At 34.0% G+C, this 22730-nt stretch overlaps 1 protein-coding gene across 1 annotated transcript in view; it reads left to right on the plus strand.

Annotated features, from left to right (window-relative positions):
* The window catches only part of LOC136558815 (sodium channel protein type 2 subunit alpha-like), a 58473-nt gene that overhangs the window by 19526 nt on the left and 16217 nt on the right, over nucleotides 1-22730 (plus strand). Inside the window, exons 5-18 of the mRNA XM_066553535.1 lie at nucleotides 225-353; nucleotides 987-1078; nucleotides 1953-2189; nucleotides 3211-3274; nucleotides 4423-4564; nucleotides 5374-5580; nucleotides 6371-6661; nucleotides 7286-7666; nucleotides 9168-9300; nucleotides 10118-10356; nucleotides 12150-12323; nucleotides 13138-13494; nucleotides 15273-15725; nucleotides 22141-22258. Coding sequence (XP_066409632.1) covers nucleotides 225-353; nucleotides 987-1078; nucleotides 1953-2189; nucleotides 3211-3274; nucleotides 4423-4564; nucleotides 5374-5580; nucleotides 6371-6661; nucleotides 7286-7666; nucleotides 9168-9300; nucleotides 10118-10356; nucleotides 12150-12323; nucleotides 13138-13494; nucleotides 15273-15725; nucleotides 22141-22258 — 3017 coding nt within the window. The remainder of the gene's footprint in view (nucleotides 1-224; nucleotides 354-986; nucleotides 1079-1952; nucleotides 2190-3210; nucleotides 3275-4422; nucleotides 4565-5373; nucleotides 5581-6370; nucleotides 6662-7285; nucleotides 7667-9167; nucleotides 9301-10117; nucleotides 10357-12149; nucleotides 12324-13137; nucleotides 13495-15272; nucleotides 15726-22140; nucleotides 22259-22730) is intronic.

Below are 22730 nucleotides of genomic sequence, written 5' to 3' on the forward strand. Positions count from 1 at the left end.
TTATGTGCTAGAAACTGCAAAAATATTTTTCAGACAAAATGCAAAAGTATAATCCTATTATCTCACAAAAGAATGGTGGAAAACCAGTCATACTTTATGTGAGTTTATAACTTCTGTTCCGTGCATGTAATAATTACTGGGTTTGAGTTATTTTCCTGTATGCTCATGGTGTATCACTGAACAACCCAACAATCTTTAACTTTTGCTTGAATGTTTTCTCATAGGTACACTTTCACTGGAATTTATACTTTTGAATTTCTAGTAAAAGTCTTTGCAAGAGGCTTCTGTATAAATGATTTTACGTGCCTTCGTGACCCCTGGAACTGGCTTGATTTTGTTGTCATTTCCTTTGCGTAAGTATATAATTTTTTTAAAGTAAAATAACCAAGCTTTTTGGACCTGTAATAGTTTGGTAGGCTTTTATTAGTTCATATAAATTAATTGTAGCTGGATTGTGCTTCAAGTTTTTCCACTAGAATATTTTACACTAATGTAGCACATAGCAGAATTAGTGGACTATTCCACAGTACAGAAGATACCACTAACAATCAATTTAAAATAGGATTTTAAAAACGAAAGCAGGTCTATAGGTTTCATTTTAAATTTGCAGTTAATGGTAAATCTTAAGGGTGAATTTCTTAGGTAAAACTTAATTGAAACAGAAAAATATGAATGCAAGTCTTTAACTTATTCCTTAAAAAAAAAAAAAAAAACACCAGGATTTCTGGATTTCAGGTCCAGGTAAGTAGTACAAGCTCTGCCTCAATTCTGAATAACTGTGATTTAATCCTACAGGTATATAACAGAATTTGTAAACCTAGGCAATCTTTCAGCTCTTCGAACTTTCAGAGTATTGAGAGCTTTGAAAACTATTTCTGTAATTCCAGGTAAGAAGTAACTGTGTAAAATAGTAGACACTCTACATCACCTCTATTTAATTTTGTGTGTGCTGTCATTGTGTTTGTGTGTGGAATCCCTCACTACAGATATGTGACAGAGTTTGTGGACCTGGGCAATGTCTCAGCGTTGAGAACATTCAGAGTTCTCCGAGTTTTGAAAACAATATCAGTCATTCCAGGTGAGAGCAAGGTTAAACACTGAGGCTGACTGAAACTTCACAGAAGCTGAACTCATGTTTTTAACAGAAACATCCAGGATTTTGTCTTAATTTCAATTTCATTTCCTTTTCTAATTCTGTAAAACAGTCAGCCTCAGAGTTTAATAGTCAATTGCATGAAGAACTCATTTGCATAGCCTGTATATTCCTCCATTTAATAATGTGAAATTTTCTCTCCCACATTAAGGATCAAAATTAAGTCTTTTTAATGTGAATGTTCTATATACATATTTATGAAAGACATTTGGGATTGAAAATTTTAGAGTTTTGTAAAAGTTGAATTTCTGACAGAGGAATAAGATAATAATGAGTAGCATGGGGATTGCATGATGTAGTTATTAGCTTATGATGCCTATCTTCACCAAACCCCACCTCCAACAGAAGATGATGCATTAGAATGCAGACATTAAAATTGCTGCTGAAATAAAATTGTGGTCTCTTTTTGTTTGCTGTTATAAAACCATATGTTGTGTATTGTAATAGAATACTGGCAAAGGTTTGGAGCAAGAGGCATCAAAAAGAAAATAATAAAGAAAATAAAATAAACTATTTTCTTTAGATGTAGTGTACATGTATAGAGAGCATGAATTCAAAGCTCTTGATTTGAAGAGCAGGTGCTTTGGAATGTATGTCATTCATTCCCATTCATATTTTCAAATTATTTTTCAGGAATGATGAAACTTATTGGTAGCTTTTCCTTTGGAAAATATTTTAAGACTGTTTTTTTTAAGCTGTGCATGTTATTTAGTAGTGTCTTGGAGGCTAGATTGATTAGATTGCATTTTAGCTTAGTTAAATATTTAATATTATAATAAAAATCTGCCTCTGTTTGCAGGCCTGAAGACTATTGTTGGAGCCTTAATTCAGTCTGTGAAGAAGCTCTCAGATGTGATGATCCTGACTGTGTTTTGCCTGAGTGTATTTGCACTGATAGGACTGCAGCTGTTCATGGGCAACTTGAAAAATAAATGCCTGTTCTGGCCATCAAAAAATTCAACAGCCTTTGAAACATATGTAGTTCCATACTTTAATGATACAGAATTTAACTGGGATGCGTACATTAATGACGAAAGTAAGAAATACTGCTGTAATTTGCTAAAATTTGTATGTAAACCAACACACAATCACAAGATAATATGTTCTCTTTAGCCTGTTTTATACTGCAGGCTAAAGATAAAAAAAACAACAATGAAATTGGACAGCAAAAAATAGGAATTTGTGTATATTGCATCCCAAACTCATGCTGATGTGATTGCTCTTTCCTTTAACTGCACTTAGAGATGTAATTAGTGGCTTAGGTTAGTTTTAAGGTCATGGAATCATGTGGGTTGGACAAGATCTCCACAGTCCAGACCAACTGCTGCTCAGCTGCAGGTCCAGTTAGAGCAGACTGCTCAATCCCTTGTTCCAGTCAAGTTTTTAGCATCTCTAAGGATTGAGATGCCACAGCTTCTTCTGGGCAGCGTGTGCCAGTATTCGACCAGTCTCACAGAAACTTTCTTGAAAATCATTTCAGAATTTCCCATGCTCAAACTTTGATTAGTGGCCTCTTATCTTTCAGGAGTACACTCCTGAGATGAGTCAGGCTTCATCCTGATTACAGCTTTCATGTTATATTTGCAGGTAGAGTGAAGATCTTTGCATGTCCCTTCCTCCCCGCCTGCTCCCTCCCTTGTCTTCTCAAGGCCTCACAGAACCAATTCTTTTAGGCACTTTTTGTATCTTTAGGGTATAAAAAATACGTTGTTCTAGGACTTTATTTTTGCAATGTATTTTTGTTTTGCTGCTCAGAGAAGCTGTGGATGCCCCATCCCTGGAAGTGTTCAAGGCCCCGATCTATTAAGTGCATGGGGCCCCGATCTATTAAGTGGCATTCCTGCCCCTGGCAGGTGTTTTGGAAACAGAGGTCACTTCCAACCCAAGCAGTTATATGATTGTGCCAGTATTTAAACCCACTGTTGGGAAAACATTAATGGGAGATTATGAACATTCAAAACCTGATGACTTGAACATAGATTCATCCTCACCAAAAAAAACCAACAAACTAACCTCCTTTCATTTGTAAACATGTTATTTCTTTTTTTTCTCTTGAGGTCATTTCTATCGCCCAGAAGGAGCAACGGATTTTCTGCTTTGTGGCAATAGCTCAGATGCAGGGTAAGGTACACTGAAAATGACATACTATCTGTCTAAACATGTAAAAAAAAAATCAATCTAAACTTTAAAAAGATAATTTAGTTACCTAATGTCACAGTTAATAATAATATGGTCATGGTTCCTGGCAGCTAGGCACTTGAATGAATACAAATGTTAGATGACAAAATACTTTGCTGGAAATTTGTTTGAAAAGCTCATATGTAACTGGAAAATTCCATTTAGCTGGTAAACCTTGTGTTATCAAGGACTTAAGAACATTGTTTGCCATGGGTTTCCTGCCATTTCTCAATCCTAAAATAGCAATCATATAATAACCAAATCATATCATTCTATGTGCTTAAGATTTATCAGTCCATCCCTTGGTTTTGGTTGGTAATAGCTTTAAAACATTCAAACTATTTTTGTAAACATTTAATTTATGTATGTGACTATGAGATATTTTTGTGTACATGTATAAATGCACATCAAACAGGCACACATATGTGAAAAGAAATCTTCACAGTGTTTTTCTATAGAGGTTTTGGGGACAACAGCCTCTTTTGTCCTAATTGAAACAGTGTGCTTACATTTGATATCAAGATTGCATCACCTACTCTCAAAACCAATATGAAAAATTTATTGAGATAAAAGAGATCTCTATGCTGGTTATTTTCTCTTGACAAATTGGTAGAATTTGTTAATTAGGCTCACAGATGTGAAGAAGCCAAGAAATCTGGTATGCCAACCTCACTGACAGACAAATTTCAGCATAAAATATGTGTGCTGGCTGTCTTTTTCCTGCATGGAAGTATCCACCTATTGGAATATCTATGCTAAGTAAATTTATTACTTTCATTGAAGAGATATTTTCAGAGGTAATATTGAACTGTTGATAATAAACTTTATTTTGTTTAAAATTGTGAAAGGCGATAGAAGGAAATGTTGTCATCACTTGTTTGCTCTATCTGGATTATTTTTTAAAGAACAGACTTTTAATTTCCTCACTAATCTTTGAATTGTTTTAAGCCATAAATAGCAGCACCATCCACAGATGAAGCCTCATAAGAAGTTCAAGAAACAATAATTTTTTAAAAATAGTATTATATGAAATTTTTGTATGGATTGTTTTGCCTCTTTTGTTTTGTTTTGGTTTTTTTCCCCTCTTCTAGTAAATGTCCAGAAGAGTTTATCTGTGTGAAAGCTGGTAAAAACCCCAACTATGGATATACTAGTTTTGACACATTCAGTTGGGCTTTCTTGTCACTGTTTCGACTGATGACACAGGACTATTGGGAAAATCTTTATCAGTTGGTGAGTACATTTTTAAAATTGTGGTCAATGTATTAGTGGCCCCAAATCAATCATTCTTATTTGTATTACATACCATTGCTATTGTTAGCCATTAACATTCATCAAAGGAAGCAAATTCAGTTGCAAAACTAAACGGACGTGGACACTTGATACAGAATCTCACATGATTTCTGATGAGGCACATGAAGGGTTTTTTGGTCCTTAATTTAATTTTTGCAGTGTATGTTTCATTTTGTGCCTCATGATATTTTCAAAATAGTCAATATTGAGTTTAATAAGACTTCATGATAGCAAAACCTGAACTTTAATTTCAGTACCCTTAGTCCTATTTTTATAACTTAGAATGCATGACTTGATACAAATTAACTTTCTTACAGTAGCTTTTCATTATATGGTGTGTGCAAATGTGTTAATTATAATAAATACTATCTTCTCATTATCTAGTCAATTGTGCCATTTTTAGATCATTTGGTTGTTTCAAAGGGAAAGCATGCTAATACATGGTAAGCATTCTAAGCCTCCAACCTGTGATATGTGACTTACATTAAGAACTCTGATCCCACATACTTCCCAAGATTATTAGGCATTGAAGAGGTTTGTCACAAAGCAGCATGATTCTTAGGCATGGTTTTCACCTACAAGAATGCTCCCTTTATATTGATTACTTTGTAATTCAGAAAACTTGTATGATTTTACTACAGAAGGAAAACCAACAAAGTTTTGCACTTTTCAACGTCATTTAATGCTTAGGAACTGCAGAAGTGATACATTTCTTCACCAGCTGGTTGATTTCTCTTCTCCTCCTATAGACACTACGAGCTGCTGGCAAATCATACATGATATTTTTTGTTGTGGTGATTTTTCTGGGTTCCTTCTATTTGATTAACTTGATTTTGGCTGTGGTTGCCATGGCCTATGAAGAACAAAATCAAGCAACTCTTGTTGAAGCAGAGCAGAGGGAGGCAGACTTTAAACTGAAGCTTGAACAACTGCGGAAGCAGCAAGAAGAAGCTCAGGTATTTTCTATCAAGAATCTGGGCCTTAGTGTGCTCCTTTGCATGCTATTTGTTAAAACAAAACGAATAATTAAATTTACATATTAAAAAAATCCATTCTTTAACATAACTTGCAAATACTGTAGACTGCTTTTTCTATGCCTCTTTATTGTTTTTAAAATATATAATATCTAAAGTCTTAATGAATTTCTGAACTGAGAACAAAGAGTAGCATCCAAAACAGAATAATGGTTTTAAATGAATCTCTATTATCTTGGGGTAGTAGCTAGTAAACTCTCATGATGACTTTCCAAATTCTCATCTTAGAAAAAATTCAATACTTTTCAACCCTTGATTAGAGTGTAAAATATTTTCATCTATAAATTTCTGATTCATTTTCGCTACTTGTGCTGCTACTAGAGAATCAAAGACTGGAAGCAGCTTAAGGAAGCTACTTACAATAAAAGTTAGGATTAGTTTACTAAATTAATACAGACAGTCATAATACTATGACTCTGTTTAGCTCTTCCATTTTCTGTTGCATTCACTCTAATTAATAAATTTAATAATTTTCAAATATTTTCTAATGAACTTTGTGGCTGTAGACAATATGGGCTGACTCCATGACACGGATGCTAAGTAGAACTCCATTTGAATTCCACTCATACTACAGAATTTCATTTGTAGCTTTGCACAAATCCAACTATGCTGTTTACTAGAAGTAATTTGATACAAATCTTAGGAATAAGATTATCTTTCTTTTAAAATGATGTGATTTATAAAGCATCTTGTTAAATAATTGCTGTGGTAGGCAATAGCAGCAGCTGCAGCAGAGATGACTGAGTACAGCTGTGAAAGTGGGAATGCTGCACCCTCAGATAGTTCTTCAGATGCATCCAAGCTTAGTTCAAAAAGTGCCAAAGAAAGGAGAAATAGAAGGAAGAAAAGAAGGCAGAGAGAGCTCTCTGGAGAAGAGGATGACATGAAGGATGAAAAGCTTCCAAAATCTGAATCAGATGGCAGTATCAAAAGGAAAGGTTTCCGTTTTTCTTTTGATGGGAACAGATTAACTTATGGGAAGCCATTTACATCACCCCACCAGGTACTGTGAGTAATGCAATTGTAATTTTTGGAATTTTGAGATTATTATATACAACAAACTTCACTGCAACTTTGCAATGTAAGACAACAAAGGAAAAATAATGTAGCATTCTCTTAAATACCAACTGTAAGTTGGTACTATTTTCTTGAGTGTAACTTCAAAAAGTGTTTTGTTGCCTCTCATTTTATTATTTAGGACCTTAACGTGCACAGCAGCATTGCATTTTCCTAATTAATTTGAGATAGAAATGCCTTCTTAATTCATAAAAGGAAAATTTAAGTATAATGTATGAATTTAGAAGACTAAAGGTATTGGCATCTTATAACATAATGCATGATCTTTGTGGATCATTGAGAGTTTATGTAAATCTTGGTTTTTCTCTTTAAAGCAGAGCATGAAACAACTATGGCCTTATGTAGGTTATTTTTTTTCTCTGCAGTCATTTACCCATTCAGTTGACTTTCATCTGCAATGCATCTTTGAGATCAGCCTGAGGCAGTGTATTAAAGATAACACTTACAAATTCCAGGGGAATATAAATTATTATTGTTTCTCTTGTACATAGACATGAATTTTGTATACTTATAATCTTCAGACGGTCATTTTTTTATGTTTCCTTTGCAGTCTCTGCTGAGTGTTCATGGCTCCCTGTTTTCTCCCAGGCCTAGTAGCAGAACAAGTCTTTTCAGTTTTAGAGACGACGGAAGAGAGAGAGGGTCAGAAAATGACTTTGCTGACGATGAGCACAGCACGTTTGAGGATAACTCGAGCAGAAGAGGGTCTCTGTTTCTGCCGCGCAGGCACGCAGAACGGCGCAGCAGCAACATCAGCCAGGCCAGTAGGTCATCCAGAAGGCTGACAGTATTCCCAGTGAATGGGAAGATGCACAGCACTGTGGATTGCAATGGAGTGGTTTCCTTGGTGGATGGACCACCAGGTCTGTTGTCTCCTACTGGACAACTTCTGCCAGAGGTGATAATAGATAAACCATCGACTGATGGCAATGTAAGAAAGTTTAAAATTACTCGAGGTTTCATGGCCTTTCTTTATTGCATGGGAAATGTTTCAAAAATTATTGCTTTGAAAATGGATGAGAAGCTGTGAATGCTTTTGGACTGTAATGACATGGGTTTGAAGTGGTTCAGTCAAAAGTGAGAGGCTAAAGCATGAAAGAGAACAAAGCACTAAGTTTTACATACCTGCAAAGAAAAGATATGCATGCGCCTGCTTAATGAATCAGATTAGTAATGTTCCATTGCTAAATCTGTTTCAGAGCAAAAATAGGATGTCCAACTCTAAGCTTCCTGTACATTATTAGATTATTTCAATTCTTTTTTTCTTTATGGTTTTAGTCTCCTTTTAAGTGTATTTTATTAGTAAAGTCAGTAATATGCATTATTCTGCAGTAAATATGCAGTCAATAATATGCATTTGTTCATACATTTGGTATTGTGCAAATATAGCACAGTCTTAAGGATTATGTTGACACATTAAAAGTTCTGAAAGCATTTTTTCCTCCTGGGTTTCAAAGACTGAGTTGCTCACTGCCTAGGATCAGGGTATAATTAAAAAAACCAAAAACCCCAAGCCAACAAAACATTTTAATTCTGCTCGTTTTTTCCTTTTCCCTCAGTCTGCTTTGGGAATGGAGCAGAGACATCTGCATGTTTTTTCCTAAAAATGTTACTTTACTAAAATTTCTTTGTACAATTTCTATGGGTCATAGCACCTGAAAGTACATGAGCCAGTTATCAGCAGTGATCAGCCAGATGCCTTGCAGTTATAATTTTCTTGCAGTTTATAATACGTTTATTTTCGTGCATTTATTTAATGGACTGAAAAAAAGTCTACCCATCCTTATGCACTCAAAAATTCTTCATAACTGAGATGTGGTCAATACTATAGTTATAACACAGCTTTCATTTTTTAAAATAAAATCATGAAAAACAAGTATTTATTTATGGGATCAATTAAGTCAGACTTATTCTGATTTATTTTATGAATTTCAACTGTTACTTCAGTTGAAATTCATAAAATAAATCAGAGTTGATAATGATTGAATTTAGAAAATATAATGTAAATAAGTTTTGAAGGGGTATAGAGATCAAAACTGATCTTTAAAACTTTATTTTATGGAATAGTTGCTGCAGAATCTTCCTAGCATTAATCCCTTGTTAGAAGTGTCTTGTGAATGAACTAGTTTAGAATGGAAATATTGATAGAGCACGTATGGAACTGGGAATTGTTTTTACACAAGTTCTGCAAGTCTTTCTTTGTTTTCTTGGCTGTAGCCCCCTCCAAAATTTGTTGATGTCTAAAGTGGAGTAATGTTATTTGAGTATAATGCAGTGGAAGTATGGGAAATAATATCCAAATGTTTTTCTTAACATTTTAAAAGTATTAATTGTATGTAGGATGTATATAATGAAAATAGTAATTAAAAAAAAAAAACCACAGTATTGCTAAAGTTGAATTTAATTTACACACTTTTTTTTTTTTTTAATAGAGCACTACCACAGAAATAGGAATAAAAAACAGACGTACAAGTTCGTATCAAATACCAATGGAGTTGCTGGAGGATCCCGATTTAAGGGAAAGGGCCATGAGTCTAGCTGATGTTATCACAAATAGAATGGAAGGTGTGTTATACCTGTAGACACTTGAACTTTCTTGACATAGTCTTAGATTGCTTGAAGGTGTTATACCACAATACAAATAGAGAAGAGAAAAAATATGTAGTCATTGCAAATATATAAACTGAATGACAGGAAAAAAAAATGCATGCACATAGTGAAAAAAGAAAGGAAGCAGGTAAGCAGGCTGATGTAGAATTAAAATGGGTACTACGTATATGTTTTGTGCTTGTTATTCATGCTTAGCAATGCAGTTACTGGAAGGAATGCCTTGTAATACATTTGTCACTAACCATACCATAAAGATATTAGAGAAAATTCAAGGCCAGGCTTTAGTTAATAAGGAGAAGAAAATTTGTACAAGGATTGCTTTGAACAGTGGAATGACTACTAGTGAAAATAATGAAAAAAGCTTGAATAATTTTCAAAACCCTTTTAAGGCTAAAATTAATGGTATTTTTTCTTGAAAAAAAGTACTTAGACATTTAAATGGACTTTGAAGTTGAAAGTTTTATTGAAAAAAATCCTTAATCTTAAGCATAGTTCTTATGGCTTTTTGTGTTTTTTTTTTTAACAAGATCATATGTTATTAAAAATAGACACGTTTTTAAATTATTTACTGAGAACACTTGAGGTTTTTCTTTAAGTCTTCTAAAACCTTTTGTGTCAGAAACAATAAATTAAGTTCCTGGAAATCTGAGGATGTTCCTCCAAGTGTCCTTAGCGGTTCCAGGCATAAAGTTTAAAACCTGAAAAACCAGATAAAAAAATTACCTTCACATTCTCTAAAACTTGTTCACTATAAATTTCTCTTTTTCTCCAGAACTTGAAGGATCCAGACAAAAATGTCCACCTTGCTGGGATAAGTTTGCCCACACTTTCTTGATTTGGGAGTGTTGTGAGCCCTGGTTAAAAGTGAAGAGGGTAGTTGAATTTATTGTAATGGATCCATTTGTTGATCTGGCTGTCACTGTTTGCATAGTTCTAAACACACTATTTATGGCCATGGAACATTATCCAATGACTAACCAATTTGAGACTGTACTTACAATAGGAAATCTGGTAAGTCCTTCAATCTATAAAATTTTATACAGGTGGAACCTGATTTCTCTTTGGAATAGAATTGCTTTTATAGTTTTTGTCATCCCATAAAATAAATATTAAAGGTTTAATTGTACTAAAAATAGTCTAAAAATACCATTTGGAATATGTTGTATATAAGAGTATTTGAGAGATGTTGCATCTTGAATTTTGTCTTCTGTATTACAACTTCTTCAATAGAGTTTCCAAAAGCCAGAGTTTGAATTACATTAAACTGAAAGAAATCTGACATGTTTTTGTTTAGTATTACAAAAATAAGTAAGAGTCAAATTAGATCCTTTCTAGTGTAAGTACCACTGACAACACAAAAGAGCTGAATGCTAATTTGGATTATTATTTTCCACTGCTATGTGTTGATTTCCTTGAAGACCATTTATTTGATTGGACCATAACAATTTGGAAGGCAAAGAATGTGTGACTTATTCTAAGAGTATCTGTTGGTACAGCTGAGTTTTTTTCCTTAGTGGACACAGTGTGTGGGTTGGGTTTGGTGAGGTAGCTTTATTTTGGTTTATAAAAGCAATAATACAGGTATGTTATACGTCTTAACCTATGCTTATTCTAAGCGGTTATTCTGGTGATTATGATCTAGAAAAATAATAAAACAATTTGGTTGTTGGAATATATGAAATTCTAATACATGTTGGTAACATACTCAGACTTAAAGAGTTAAAGTATCAGCATTTAAATTATATGCTGATTTTTTATCCAAAACAGATATATTTCACTTTTTTCACCTTAACCTGGAGTTAGAGACCATTATCTGTACAAGATAAATATCTCATGCTGCTGTTTAAAATACATGCAGGATGCCTTGGAGGAAAAGATAGGGGAGACAAATAGATGAGGATCAGTAACTGTTTCAGAGAGCTGTCTTGTGATTGTATTTGTATGTTTTATGCAGAAAACTCCCATTCCTACCTTTCCTATGTAATGGAATAGTTTAGTATGTGTGAGTGTAATTGTTCCTTCATGCCAGGAATTTGTGTGTGCTCCCAGTCAGCCAGTATGCCACTATGACACTGGTATGGTTTCAGCAGTTGCTTTCTTTTGGACACTGTAGCTCTACATTTTAGAGACTGTAAAATGCTCCTGACTTTTTTCAATGTTTTTTCATCTTTCTCATGAAAGATAGTAATTTATGCAGTTTTGTAGATAATGGTGATCGTACATATACAGTAAATACAATGACTTTATTTCAGAGGTGTTGTTTGCCTGCTGCTACAGAAGATGTCAGAGGCATTCAGAGTCAGGAGTTTTACTTACACAAGCCTTGGCACAATTGACTTTTTTTTGGCTGTTAGAGAAGATAAGCTTACTTGTGAGTTCTTCTATAGACTTCATTAATGGTACATCACTCCAATTTGTGACCAGTTCATGTTTTCCCACACAGCTTTGTTAAAGCAGCTTCCATTCTGACAAGAGCGAGTGCATTATCTTGTTGGGGAAAGTTCCTTTAATTAGATTTAATTAGATGGATGGCAGGTAAAAGGAGCAAACTGGAGCCTGTTAGGAGTAGCTTATTCTTCAGTAGACACTAAATGTACCTTAGCTTTAACTGATGTTACATATTTATGCTGCAGTTCATTTTGATGTTGCTACTTACCTTCTCTCTGGGGTTCAGCTTGTGATAATTTTACTTAGTGACATCCTGCTGTAAGAGGGATGCTACTTCTTACTTCAGTTGTTCCTTATGTGTGTGTTCAACTTCTTCATATTCATCCACAGAGTAACAGTAATGTTCTTTTCTTCAGGTTTTTACTGGAATTTTTGCAGCAGAAATGGTTCTCAAGATAATTGCCATGCATCCTTTTAATTATTTCCAAGTTGGCTGGAATATTTTTGATAGTTTTATAGTCACTCTTAGTTTGGTGGAGCTTTTTTTGTCAAACGTGGATGGATTATCTGTTCTCCGGTCATTCCGATTGGTAAATAATACATCTGCATTAATTAATGAATTATGTTTGTATTTCAACTCTTTTCATATAAATAAGACACCTTTTAATATACTTTTTAGTTATTGACACAGGGTATATCTGCAGGCTGTTTTAAAAATTATTTATCATTGAATACTGTGTGCCATTTTACTGTTCAGAAGCAAGTATTCTTTAAGGGGAAAGAGCTGTAATTTTATTGTAATTGTTTAAACATGAATGAGTAAAGTTCAGTGAAATGTACAATTTTTTTAGTGTATATTGAGAAGTAGAAAACTTTGTAGTCTTGTAGGCTTTCATGTCTGGAAATAGCAAGAAGGCTAGAGGTATTCTTTTAAAATGTAGGAATTAAAAAATTCATGGGTTTAATAAATTTTAAAAAGATTGATTTTTCTTTTCCCCTTAGCAAAAAAAAAATCTTTATTTTATTAGAAAAATATTTTTATTTTAATTTGTTTCTATATGTAATGTCCAAGGTGTATGTATTCAGACTCCACTGTCTGAACAAATACGACTAGTGTGCTGTTTCTTTCATGTGGAAAAGAATAAATATGCTCAAACAAACAAACAAACACTACAAAAAACACTACAAAAAAAAAAACACAGGGAAAAAAAAAACTAAGTCTAAAATTTATTACATTTTAAAAGTGTGGTTTTTTCATGAAATGCTATGGAAGTTATGGTTGTTGGAATCATGTTGAAGTTTATTCTTTTTGCTTTTGCTGAGAGTCACTAGTTTGTAACACACTCCCACCTCTATAGCATTTTTGTAACTACTGCAAATAATGCCTGTATTTTTTTTTTCCAGTTGCGAGTTTTCAAATTGGCAAAATCTTGGCCAACCCTAAATATGCTGATTAAGATTATTGGCAACTCAGTGGGGGCTCTGGGGAATCTGACCCTGGTGCTGGCCATCATTGTGTTCATTTTCGCTGTGGTTGGGATGCAGCTCTTTGGGAAGAGCTACAAGGAATGCGTCTGCAAGATCTCCAGTGACTGTGAACTGCCTCGCTGGCACATGCACGACTTTTTCCACTCTTTCCTGATTGTATTCCGAGTGCTGTGTGGAGAATGGATTGAAACCATGTGGGACTGCATGGAGGTTGCAGGCCAAGCCATGTGCCTTATTGTTTTCATGATGGTCATGGTGATTGGAAACCTAGTGGTATGTAGTCAAAATAATTTTACAATTCATTTAGAATATGAAAGGTAAGAGAACCAGTAATTAATTATAACAGTATTATTAAATGTTATTTTTAAATATGATTTTATTGTCTGGATTTGTTATGAGTATGGGTTTTGAAATGGAGTTATCTGTTTGTTAGATTTCTGATCCTATCTAGAGTCCTCGGCTTGGAGAATGACCCCCCCTGGGTCCAGAGTGCAATTCAGAGGATGAGAGTGTGCAGCTCCAGGTGCTCAGGGTGTTGTGGGCTACTCCTGCTTACCTAGAGAGGGAGAGAAGAGCAAGGGCACCCTCAGTGTTGGACATCCAGAGTGGAAGTTTCCTATTTGCAGAAGAGAATATAGCAGGGCCTTTTCTCCCTAACCCATTTAGTCCTTGCTTCCAGTCACACTTAGGCAGGTTATTGGGCCTTTTTGTAAATCTTTTTCTGATCTCTCCTGTCTAAATGACTGCTATTGCATTCTTAAGGCTCTGAAGTATATGCCATTTTGAGACCTGCTTGCTGCACCACCAGCATTTTACACAAATGGAGGAAGGAAAGTTGTTATGCAGGAAAAATCCTGGCTTCAATTACTTCAGGTTTTCTTTTGCTTCTTCACTTTTTTGCTTGCTATTTCATAAGTGCTTTCTACATATATTTCTAACATGGCCTGTATTATATCTGCATTTTTTTTCAGAGGAAAGCATCAGATTGGCACTAGTTTATATAAATTTCTCTTTTTAAATTTTAAAAATTTTTATTTTTTTTATTATTATTTATTTATATTTTTTAGCTCACCAGTATTTAAGACGTAATTTGCTCTGCCTATTGCTCCACTTTTCTCATTCCCTCTGTTATTAAACGTCTCTGCTTTAAATTATTTTCTGTAACAGAAGAGATTTTAAATTAGCCATCCTGTGCGTATTCTTTAAGAATAAAATTTCTGAGAGGAGTCAGGTAAGTATCTTTAAGCCAGCCCTGCTTCCAGTTGCACAGCCACTTGCTTCAGGATTTTGTATAAATCTATTGTCCTATAATGAAGAGAACTGTGAAGTTGTTTGATTAAACTCCATAAGTAGTTTTCTATACCAGAAAATTGAATTTTGTGGAATGAAGTATCTGCCTCTGTGAATATTTCCACAGTGTTTACTATATTCTGATTTTATTCCATAGCTCTGGGAAAACTTCCTACATGAGCACACATCCCTGCTGTATGTTCAGGGCTGTTTTATCCATTTGTCTTTATGTATTCCTAAAATATTTTTTTATCTTGCATTCCAAGCTGATGCGAGAGCTGATTTGAAGATTTTAAGAACTGGTACTCTGCTGCTTTGGCATTTGAGTTCTTGGTAACCTCTGGGCTTTTGTAACTGATGTGTGTTCTATGTTTTGTCTTGCTGTGGGAAAAGGATGACTTGGGGATTAAAAGACAGGGTGCATTCCTCATTTTTTATGTTGCATACAAAAAAATTATTTGTGTGAGTTTGGACCAGCACATAGACAATGTGTTTCCTGCATAGATGAGAGTGCTGTGATTTACCAGAAAGGTAAACATGTTGAATCTGTTCGGACGGTACCAAAGAATCGTTAATTTCTGACCTTCTACAAACATAAGCAATGTAAAGCCACAAAATCCCCTCTGTTGAGGTATAGGGAAGGTATTTTACTTAAATTGCATTTGCATTTTATTTACTGTGTACTTTCAGAATGATTACTGTAGAAAACACAAAAAATCAGCTCTGTTGTCTTTGCTTTCTTTATTTTTTATTTTAATTAGGTATTGAATCTTTTTCTGGCCTTGCTGCTGAGTTCATTTAGTTCAGACAACCTTGCTGCTACAGACGATGATAATGAAATGAACAACTTGCAGATTGCTGTTGCAAGGATTCAGAAGGGAATAGATTATGTGAAGAAAAAAGCAGGTGACTGTATCCGAAGGTCTTTCTTGGGAAAACAAGCTGCTGTAAATCAAAGAACAGCAACAGATCAGTTGAATGATGAGAGAAACCATTACATTTCCAACTGTACCACCACTGAACTAAGGATAGATACAAACTATGGCAAAACTGAAAATGGAATGGCCACTGTTATAGGTGATAATGATTATTCATCATTCATAAACAACCCAAGCCTTACTGTTACGGTACCAATAGCTGTTGGAGAGTCTGATTTTGAACGTCTGAATACAGAAGAGTTTAGCAGTGACTCCGACTTGGATGAAAGCAAGGAGGTAAAATTTAAAAATTTTATATTTTAGACGAATGAATTATACTAACTGTATTGTTTCATAGTGTAATTCTTCCTACTTAGAAATGCAAAGTAATTGTAACTCAAGATTCTTGAACTGTACAGAGAGTGAATAATCTGAAGTGGAAAAGTAGGGTTCGAGAGAGTAGGAAATCCTGATAGAACTGTATAAATTTATGTGAACACATTTATAAAGATGTTTGAAAAGCCAACTACCAAACTGTTAGTTGAATAGAGAAATTAGTATTTATGTACAGAATAAACAGTGTCAAAAGACTGGGTTTTTTTATAATTGTAATGTTTCTGTGAGCTAATGTAAGTAAACTGTTATTTAAAAATATTAGGGAAGATAATAATAAAGAATATTAATACTCCTAAAGGAAAATCAGCTTAACAGGATAAACTTAACAGAGGTGCTAACTCAGGCTGATGAAAGCAGTAGCAACAGTTTTCATGTTCTGAAATCATAATAATGGGGGAAAGCCAAGGGAGCAATGTTTGTATTATAATGTGAATGTATCAACTAAAAATTCAAGAAAAAAAACAGAATTACTGAATGAAAAAAAAAAATTTCTTTTTTTTTCGGGAGAGGTTTAAACCAGTCATTTCTAAGACAACTGCCTGATTTTAAACTGGGTCATCTCTAGGACTGTAGTAATTTGTTAGCAGCTTCGGTCTGAGGGGAAAAGCAAAATCATGGATTTCGGCAGGATCTTGAAAGACACTAAAAATTCAGATTGCAATCTGTGGCTCGAGCAAATTGTGTCTGGTATAACCATCTCTGGCACTGAAGAGATGAGGACATAAATAGAATATCATCGCTTGTGCAGACAGCTGCACTCCAGTTTGGATTGCTTTGTCTGCATTGGTTTCGCTTTTTGGGTTGGTTTGGGTTTTTTTGTTTTGGTTGGTTTTTTTGTGTGTGTGTGCGGTTGGTTTTTGGGCATTCAGTTGATGATTCTGAGAGATTTTTGATTGGTTGTGGGCTTTTTAGGTTTTCAGGTGTTTTGTTTTGAATGGGCAGTTAAGTTGCCAGTATTACTTCCAAAGTTTAGAAAATAATTTCATTCCTGGGAAATGTAGTGAAATTAAATTTAGATAGGGGTAACTAAGTATTCTTTAGGTGTTTCTTTTATTACAGAGTACAGTGTTCAGTAGTATTGCGCTTATTTTTGTTATTTCAGTACCTTGTTTCCTGATCCTTGCTTTGTTCCATCTACTTTTTGGAGATTGTGTTACTGCAGATGTTACATTGACCACTCAGTTGAGAAGACTGTAGATTAGTAAGAGGCTTCTTTATAGCAAAGCATCAGTATTATTACCCATTTAAAACAGAAATTACTCTATGTAATGAAGCTATAATATTTGCTGAATAACTACTGCAAATTTTACATATTATTATCTGACTTAAGGATATTGGATTTCTTAGTGTTTTAATAAAACTTGGGTGTTGTGGAAGGAATATTTAATGAATCTGGGTAATTTAACGTTAAATCTACCACTTGCCTGGAAATTAGCCTTCAGTTGGAGACACCTATTTCTTCAGTATTTTATATTTTAGAATTGAGTGACAAATTCTGTGCCTTCTTACCTCTGATACTCAAGATGATACATAAGCACTAGCTGTTTATAGGATACTGTTATCCAGTATCAGTTTTGACTTCCTCAGATTTGGAAAACTGGCTGAGAATTGGCAACCACAGGAGATACATAAACTAAGAAAACACCCATTATTTGTGTACACTTGTTTTTAGTCAGTAGGGAAATTGTCTTTCGTCTTGTAGATTAGTTCAGCTTTTTCTTTCAGACTTCCCCTTTAAATGGAGCACTTTGTGTTGGAGTAGTTACATAGCTACATTATAGGATGAATCCTTGAGAAGCTATTGCTAATAAGTGAGATCAGATTTATACCAGAAGACAAGTTGAGGAACTTACAGGTTTATTGCTAAGCATGAGGTTTTATTTTTCATTGCTGTGTCTGCTACAATCTATAATGCACCTTGAACTGTTTGAATTTTTTTTAGAAAATCATTCAGTTAAATATTTAAAGATGCTGGGAAATTTTTCTTATGCAGAAATTTCAATTTTTAACATGGTATGATTTACTTATTGTTTTGCCTGCAGCTCTTTTCTGAAAGAAAGGACCTAGATGTATCCTAATTAGCATCTAGTGAAGACCAGGAATAATCTTGAGAATGAAATGAAAGGAGAAATATATTTCTGTTGCTTTAAATGTCTAGTTACTACCACTTAAAGGATACCTAAAGCTGAAATAGTGTGGGTGCATCTGTATTTCTTTTTTGTTTGGGCCTTTTTTTTTCTTCTGAAGGAGGAAGATTTGAGGGTGAAGGGTTTTTTGGTGGTGGTTTGGCTTTTTGTTTGTCGGGTGTTATTTATGTTCAGGCCCAAGTCCAGTTTCCATCTATGAGCTTTGGATGTTCTGCTAATCTTACTGCTTCCGTTATATATTTGGATATGCCTAAAGCTCTAATCCACACCTAAAAATATTATGTTTTGCAAATGTGTGACATATTTTAAGTAAGTAGGAATCCACACTTCTGTTTCCAGTACTCAAACCACCTCAAGGTACCATATTTTAATTTCATTGCGTGCCATTCTCTCACAGGAGTAAAATCAAGCTGGATCAGTCAAGACTGGTGCTTTTAAACCAGGCAGAGCAGCGTGTCAGCATGTTTACACAGGTTACCTAAACAAATCATACATATTTGGTCACTTCTGAGATTGATTGGCCTGCATGCTACTCAGCTCCAGTATCTTTTCCCCCATATGTTGCAATGTAGTGGGAACATGTGCAGCGCTCTGTAAGCTGAGTCCCATGACTCACATCACAGCATGACCGAGGGCAACGCCCACACCTTCTTCTCTCCTTGTTACATCTTTGGTATTTTTTGTACTATATCCGTGGCATAACATGCATGCTTTGTAAGTTTTATTCTTGTTAACTGAATGATTAAGTACCAGCACTTTTCAAGATCAAAAGAGGTTAACAACCTATGATTTTATGACAGTGGGAAGGTTGTCCTCACTTGATGTTTTCTGTTCATCTGTTGTACTATGTTTTTAGCTGTCATGTAATTATGAACATTTTCTGATCACATTCATTTGACCAATGCCTCTGTAATATTACATATATACAGTTACTTGTATGCTAAAATGTTAATATCTTTTATATAAATTGTTTTGTGTTTGTTCACAATGATTTTGTAAATCACATTTCAGTTTTCTCATGTAAGAGAAGCTAAAATATAAGATGAAAGATACACTCCTAGGAACAATCTAATGTATTTTTTTATACATATGCATAGTTCCTTTGAGTATGGGTGTAATGATGTAGTTATAGTCTAGTAATGAAGTTTATGTATGTCTGCAAGGTTGGAATGTAGGGAATCATTTATGTAAGTTTTGTTATTCAGCATAAATGATTTTTTCTTCGTGAACATAATCCAATTGCTTTATTTTTATCAAGACAATCATAAAACGTTAATCAAAATATTTGTGTGTGCAGATGTCTAAATAAATCTGGATGGTTTAAAACTATGTTAACAAGGATGTTCAAACAAGAAAGAAATATAAATCAGGAAAACTTGGGATAAGGATCAAATTAAGACAATTTTTAAAAACACAAAATAGGAGTTACTGCACTCCCAAACTTCTAAATTCAGAAACTCTAGAACCATAAAACTTACAAAGTTTTTTATTTAGCTTAATTGTACCAAGCTATGCATTTCTTATTCCTGATGATCTCTTCTCTATAGTTTGATAGTTCTGCTCTTTACCATTGAGATAATCCTTTTGAAAATACAGCTTTTATTTGTGTGGGTTTGTTGAGGAATCATTATACTCCATCTATCCTTTTGCACTGTATTACATATTGGAAGTATTTAGGTCTCTCTTCTGTGTTCAAGGGGACACTAAACTGTTCAGAAGGAATGGAAAAATATCTTTCTAGGGATTTTTGAATCTATTTTCAAAAAGGCACTTCAGTAGGGAAGAGTGGAATTGTAATATCCCATCCTACTGGTCCCAGGTATTAGGGGATGAGTCTTATTTGATGGATGTTGATTATGTGACACTGCTCCTAACTCAGTCTTCTGCTTACATGAGTTAGGACCAGCGCAGAGCAGCATGCAAACCAGGAAACTGGGAGCTTCCAGTCATTTCACTAAAAAATACACAACTCTTTTCCATTTGGATGTCACTTTGTCTTACTTACCCTTCCCTGCATAATAAGGCAATGCTTTTTACTAATAGATAAGTGTGGCAATTTTTGCTAAGTTAATCCATTCAATCTAGTGTTTAATGTACATCTAATGAGGCCTTCTTACCTCTGTTTAGTAAACTGAACAGCAGCGAAGGGCCCTGGAAGTTGAAGGAGGAACATTTCTGTCTTTCCTAAAGGTTCTCTTCCTGGAGTTATTCCCCAGATCAGTTAGACTTCTGCAAAGACTTCTGTTGTGAATAGCAAATAAACTAGACTTCTAATTTTTAATTAGAGGGAGAAACTCTTCTACGCACATTGATTTTTATGATCACTTTTTGTTGATGTTGTTGTTGCTGTTGTTGTTTGATACCTGCATCTTAGTGAAAAGTATGAGCCCCTCACATAAAAAAGAGAACTAATGTTTAATTAAATCTGTAACTCTTCAACCAGTAGGATTATACTCTACACCATCTGTAGGAGAAAGAGGAGACCAGACTACCTGGTTTATATCAAAATAGTTCACAGAATCTCTAGTTTTATTTCTAGAGTAAAGAAAATTGCCTTTTGTAATTAAAAATAAATTTTAAAAAGCTCAAACCACTGATTCTTCTACCACGAGTTATATGAAATACATAACTTCATGTTCTAAACATGTTGATTCTTTTCAGTTACTTTTTTGTTTGCAGTTGTTCATCTTTTATGTTTTCATTTGAATTAATGTCATCTGCTAAGCTTACAGTTCAAATTACTTAGGGTACTTCACATTGCTTTCATTTTTTATTAATAATATGACAAAAAATTCTTTATTCTTAAAATGCATATATTTTAAAAGTAATAATCTGACTTAATTGTTTTAGTTTACTCACCACCACTGCAACATTTTGCATTATATATGCTATGTCATGGAATGATGAAAGCAGCATAATATTAGAATTGTGGAAGGCATATTGTGTTGTCCCTGGGTTAAGTAGAGGTAATGATAGGAAAAGTTGTTTGGTGTGAATATTGCTGTTTTGAAATGATGTCGCTGAAAAAGAAAATACATTTTTACAGTAAACATAAGTGATATGGGGGTTCTATTCCAGATAATCAGTTTGTAAAGTAATAGGAAAGTAGGCAATATAAAAAAGACATTTTTAATTTAAGTTAATGAAGAATACTGTTTTACTTATTGTTATCATATTGTCTGTATTCTTTCACAAACATAAAAAATTATTTATTACCAAAAATAATCGTGTCCTTTCCCATTTAACAATTGAGATGTAAATACAACTTGATTGGATAGTAACTTGTCTGCATTTATCTCTTAGATATCTCTTAATCATAAAAATCTAACTAAATTAGTAAAAGTGGTGTTGATTTAGCAAAACTGAGGTTGTTTTATAAAGTGTGCTTACATCATTCCCTACAGACATTTACTTGTGTGACTTCATTACTGATGTTTTATACTTCTTGATGGTAACATTGTAAAATGTCAGAGAATGCTGTGACCAAAACTACTCTGATTTAGTTTGGTACTCATACTTAACTTAAGTGTACAGGACACCACATGTTCCTTTAAAATCTCCACATCTCTGCAGTACACAGGCAGATTACAAAATAAAATATTAAGGCTTATTCTTGTATTGGAATGGGGCTGGGGTTTTGCGTGTGTATGTTTGTTTTTATGTTTCGGGATCATTTTGATAATATGACTTACTTAATTATAATATTAATTATTTAAAAAACCCAGAAAAACCCCAAAATTATTTCTGGGTGTTGACTGTACAGGTATGTGTACCAGAGTAATGGGTAGTTTCAGAATGCACAATGTACCACATATGTGCATTGGCAAAAAAGAATGCAAATTAATGCCAGTTGAAATGTATAAGAAAGTAATAGGAGAAAGCAAAATAAATAGAATATGTATCAGCAAATCAACTTGGTAACAGCTAATGTTCTAGAAATTCTGAAATTCCGTGAAAGATTCCATGATAAGCTGTACAAACTCTAGATAGAAAGTGGCAATTTATGCACATTTCAACAGCATTGACTGCTACGTGTGGATGTTTTTTTTGTATTTCTGGTGAAAAACATTGTTCTTATTATCGGCACGTGGTGTTGCATGCTTGGTTAATTACACTTCTAAAAATATCAATATTAATGCAGTAAAAATACAACTGAATTTTATTTTCAGAAGCTAGATTTTTCCAGCTCATCAGAAGGAAGTACAGTTAATTTAGCTGTCTTTGGAGAAGAAAAAAGTGAAACTGAACCAGAAAAAGCATCAGAACTACAAGCATGCTTTACAGAAGGTATGGAAATAAAATTTGGGCCTAGCAATTACATTTTGCTTGTTTGCAACAAACATTGGCTGTTCAAGGAAGCTATTTGCTACAGCAGTCCTGGATCCTAATTTATCAAGTCTTAGGGTATGATTAATTTTGCCTGTTGTAGATAGCAATACTGACATCTATGAAATACTATTTGTTAAAGCAAAGTTCAATATGTGTGTATGTAGTAATTTTTAATATTTTAAAATAATCACTAGGCACAATTCTACAAACTTATTCTCTTATTCAGACAGTAATTCTGTTGATTTAAATTACTTTGTCAGTAGTGAAATCTGCAAGATCAAACCCTACACTAGGCTCACTTTACTAAGAAATTTAAAATGAAATCATGTGATTTATCACTTCCTAATGCACCATCATTCAATGGAGAGTTTGAGTCAAACAATAAACTTATTTTGTTGAGATTGCACCATTAATGGGGAGAGAGGAAGTA

Source organism: Molothrus aeneus, chromosome 7 (assembly GCF_037042795.1).
Source record: "Molothrus aeneus isolate 106 chromosome 7, BPBGC_Maene_1.0, whole genome shotgun sequence".
Taxonomy (NCBI): Eukaryota; Metazoa; Chordata; class Aves; order Passeriformes; family Icteridae; genus Molothrus; species Molothrus aeneus.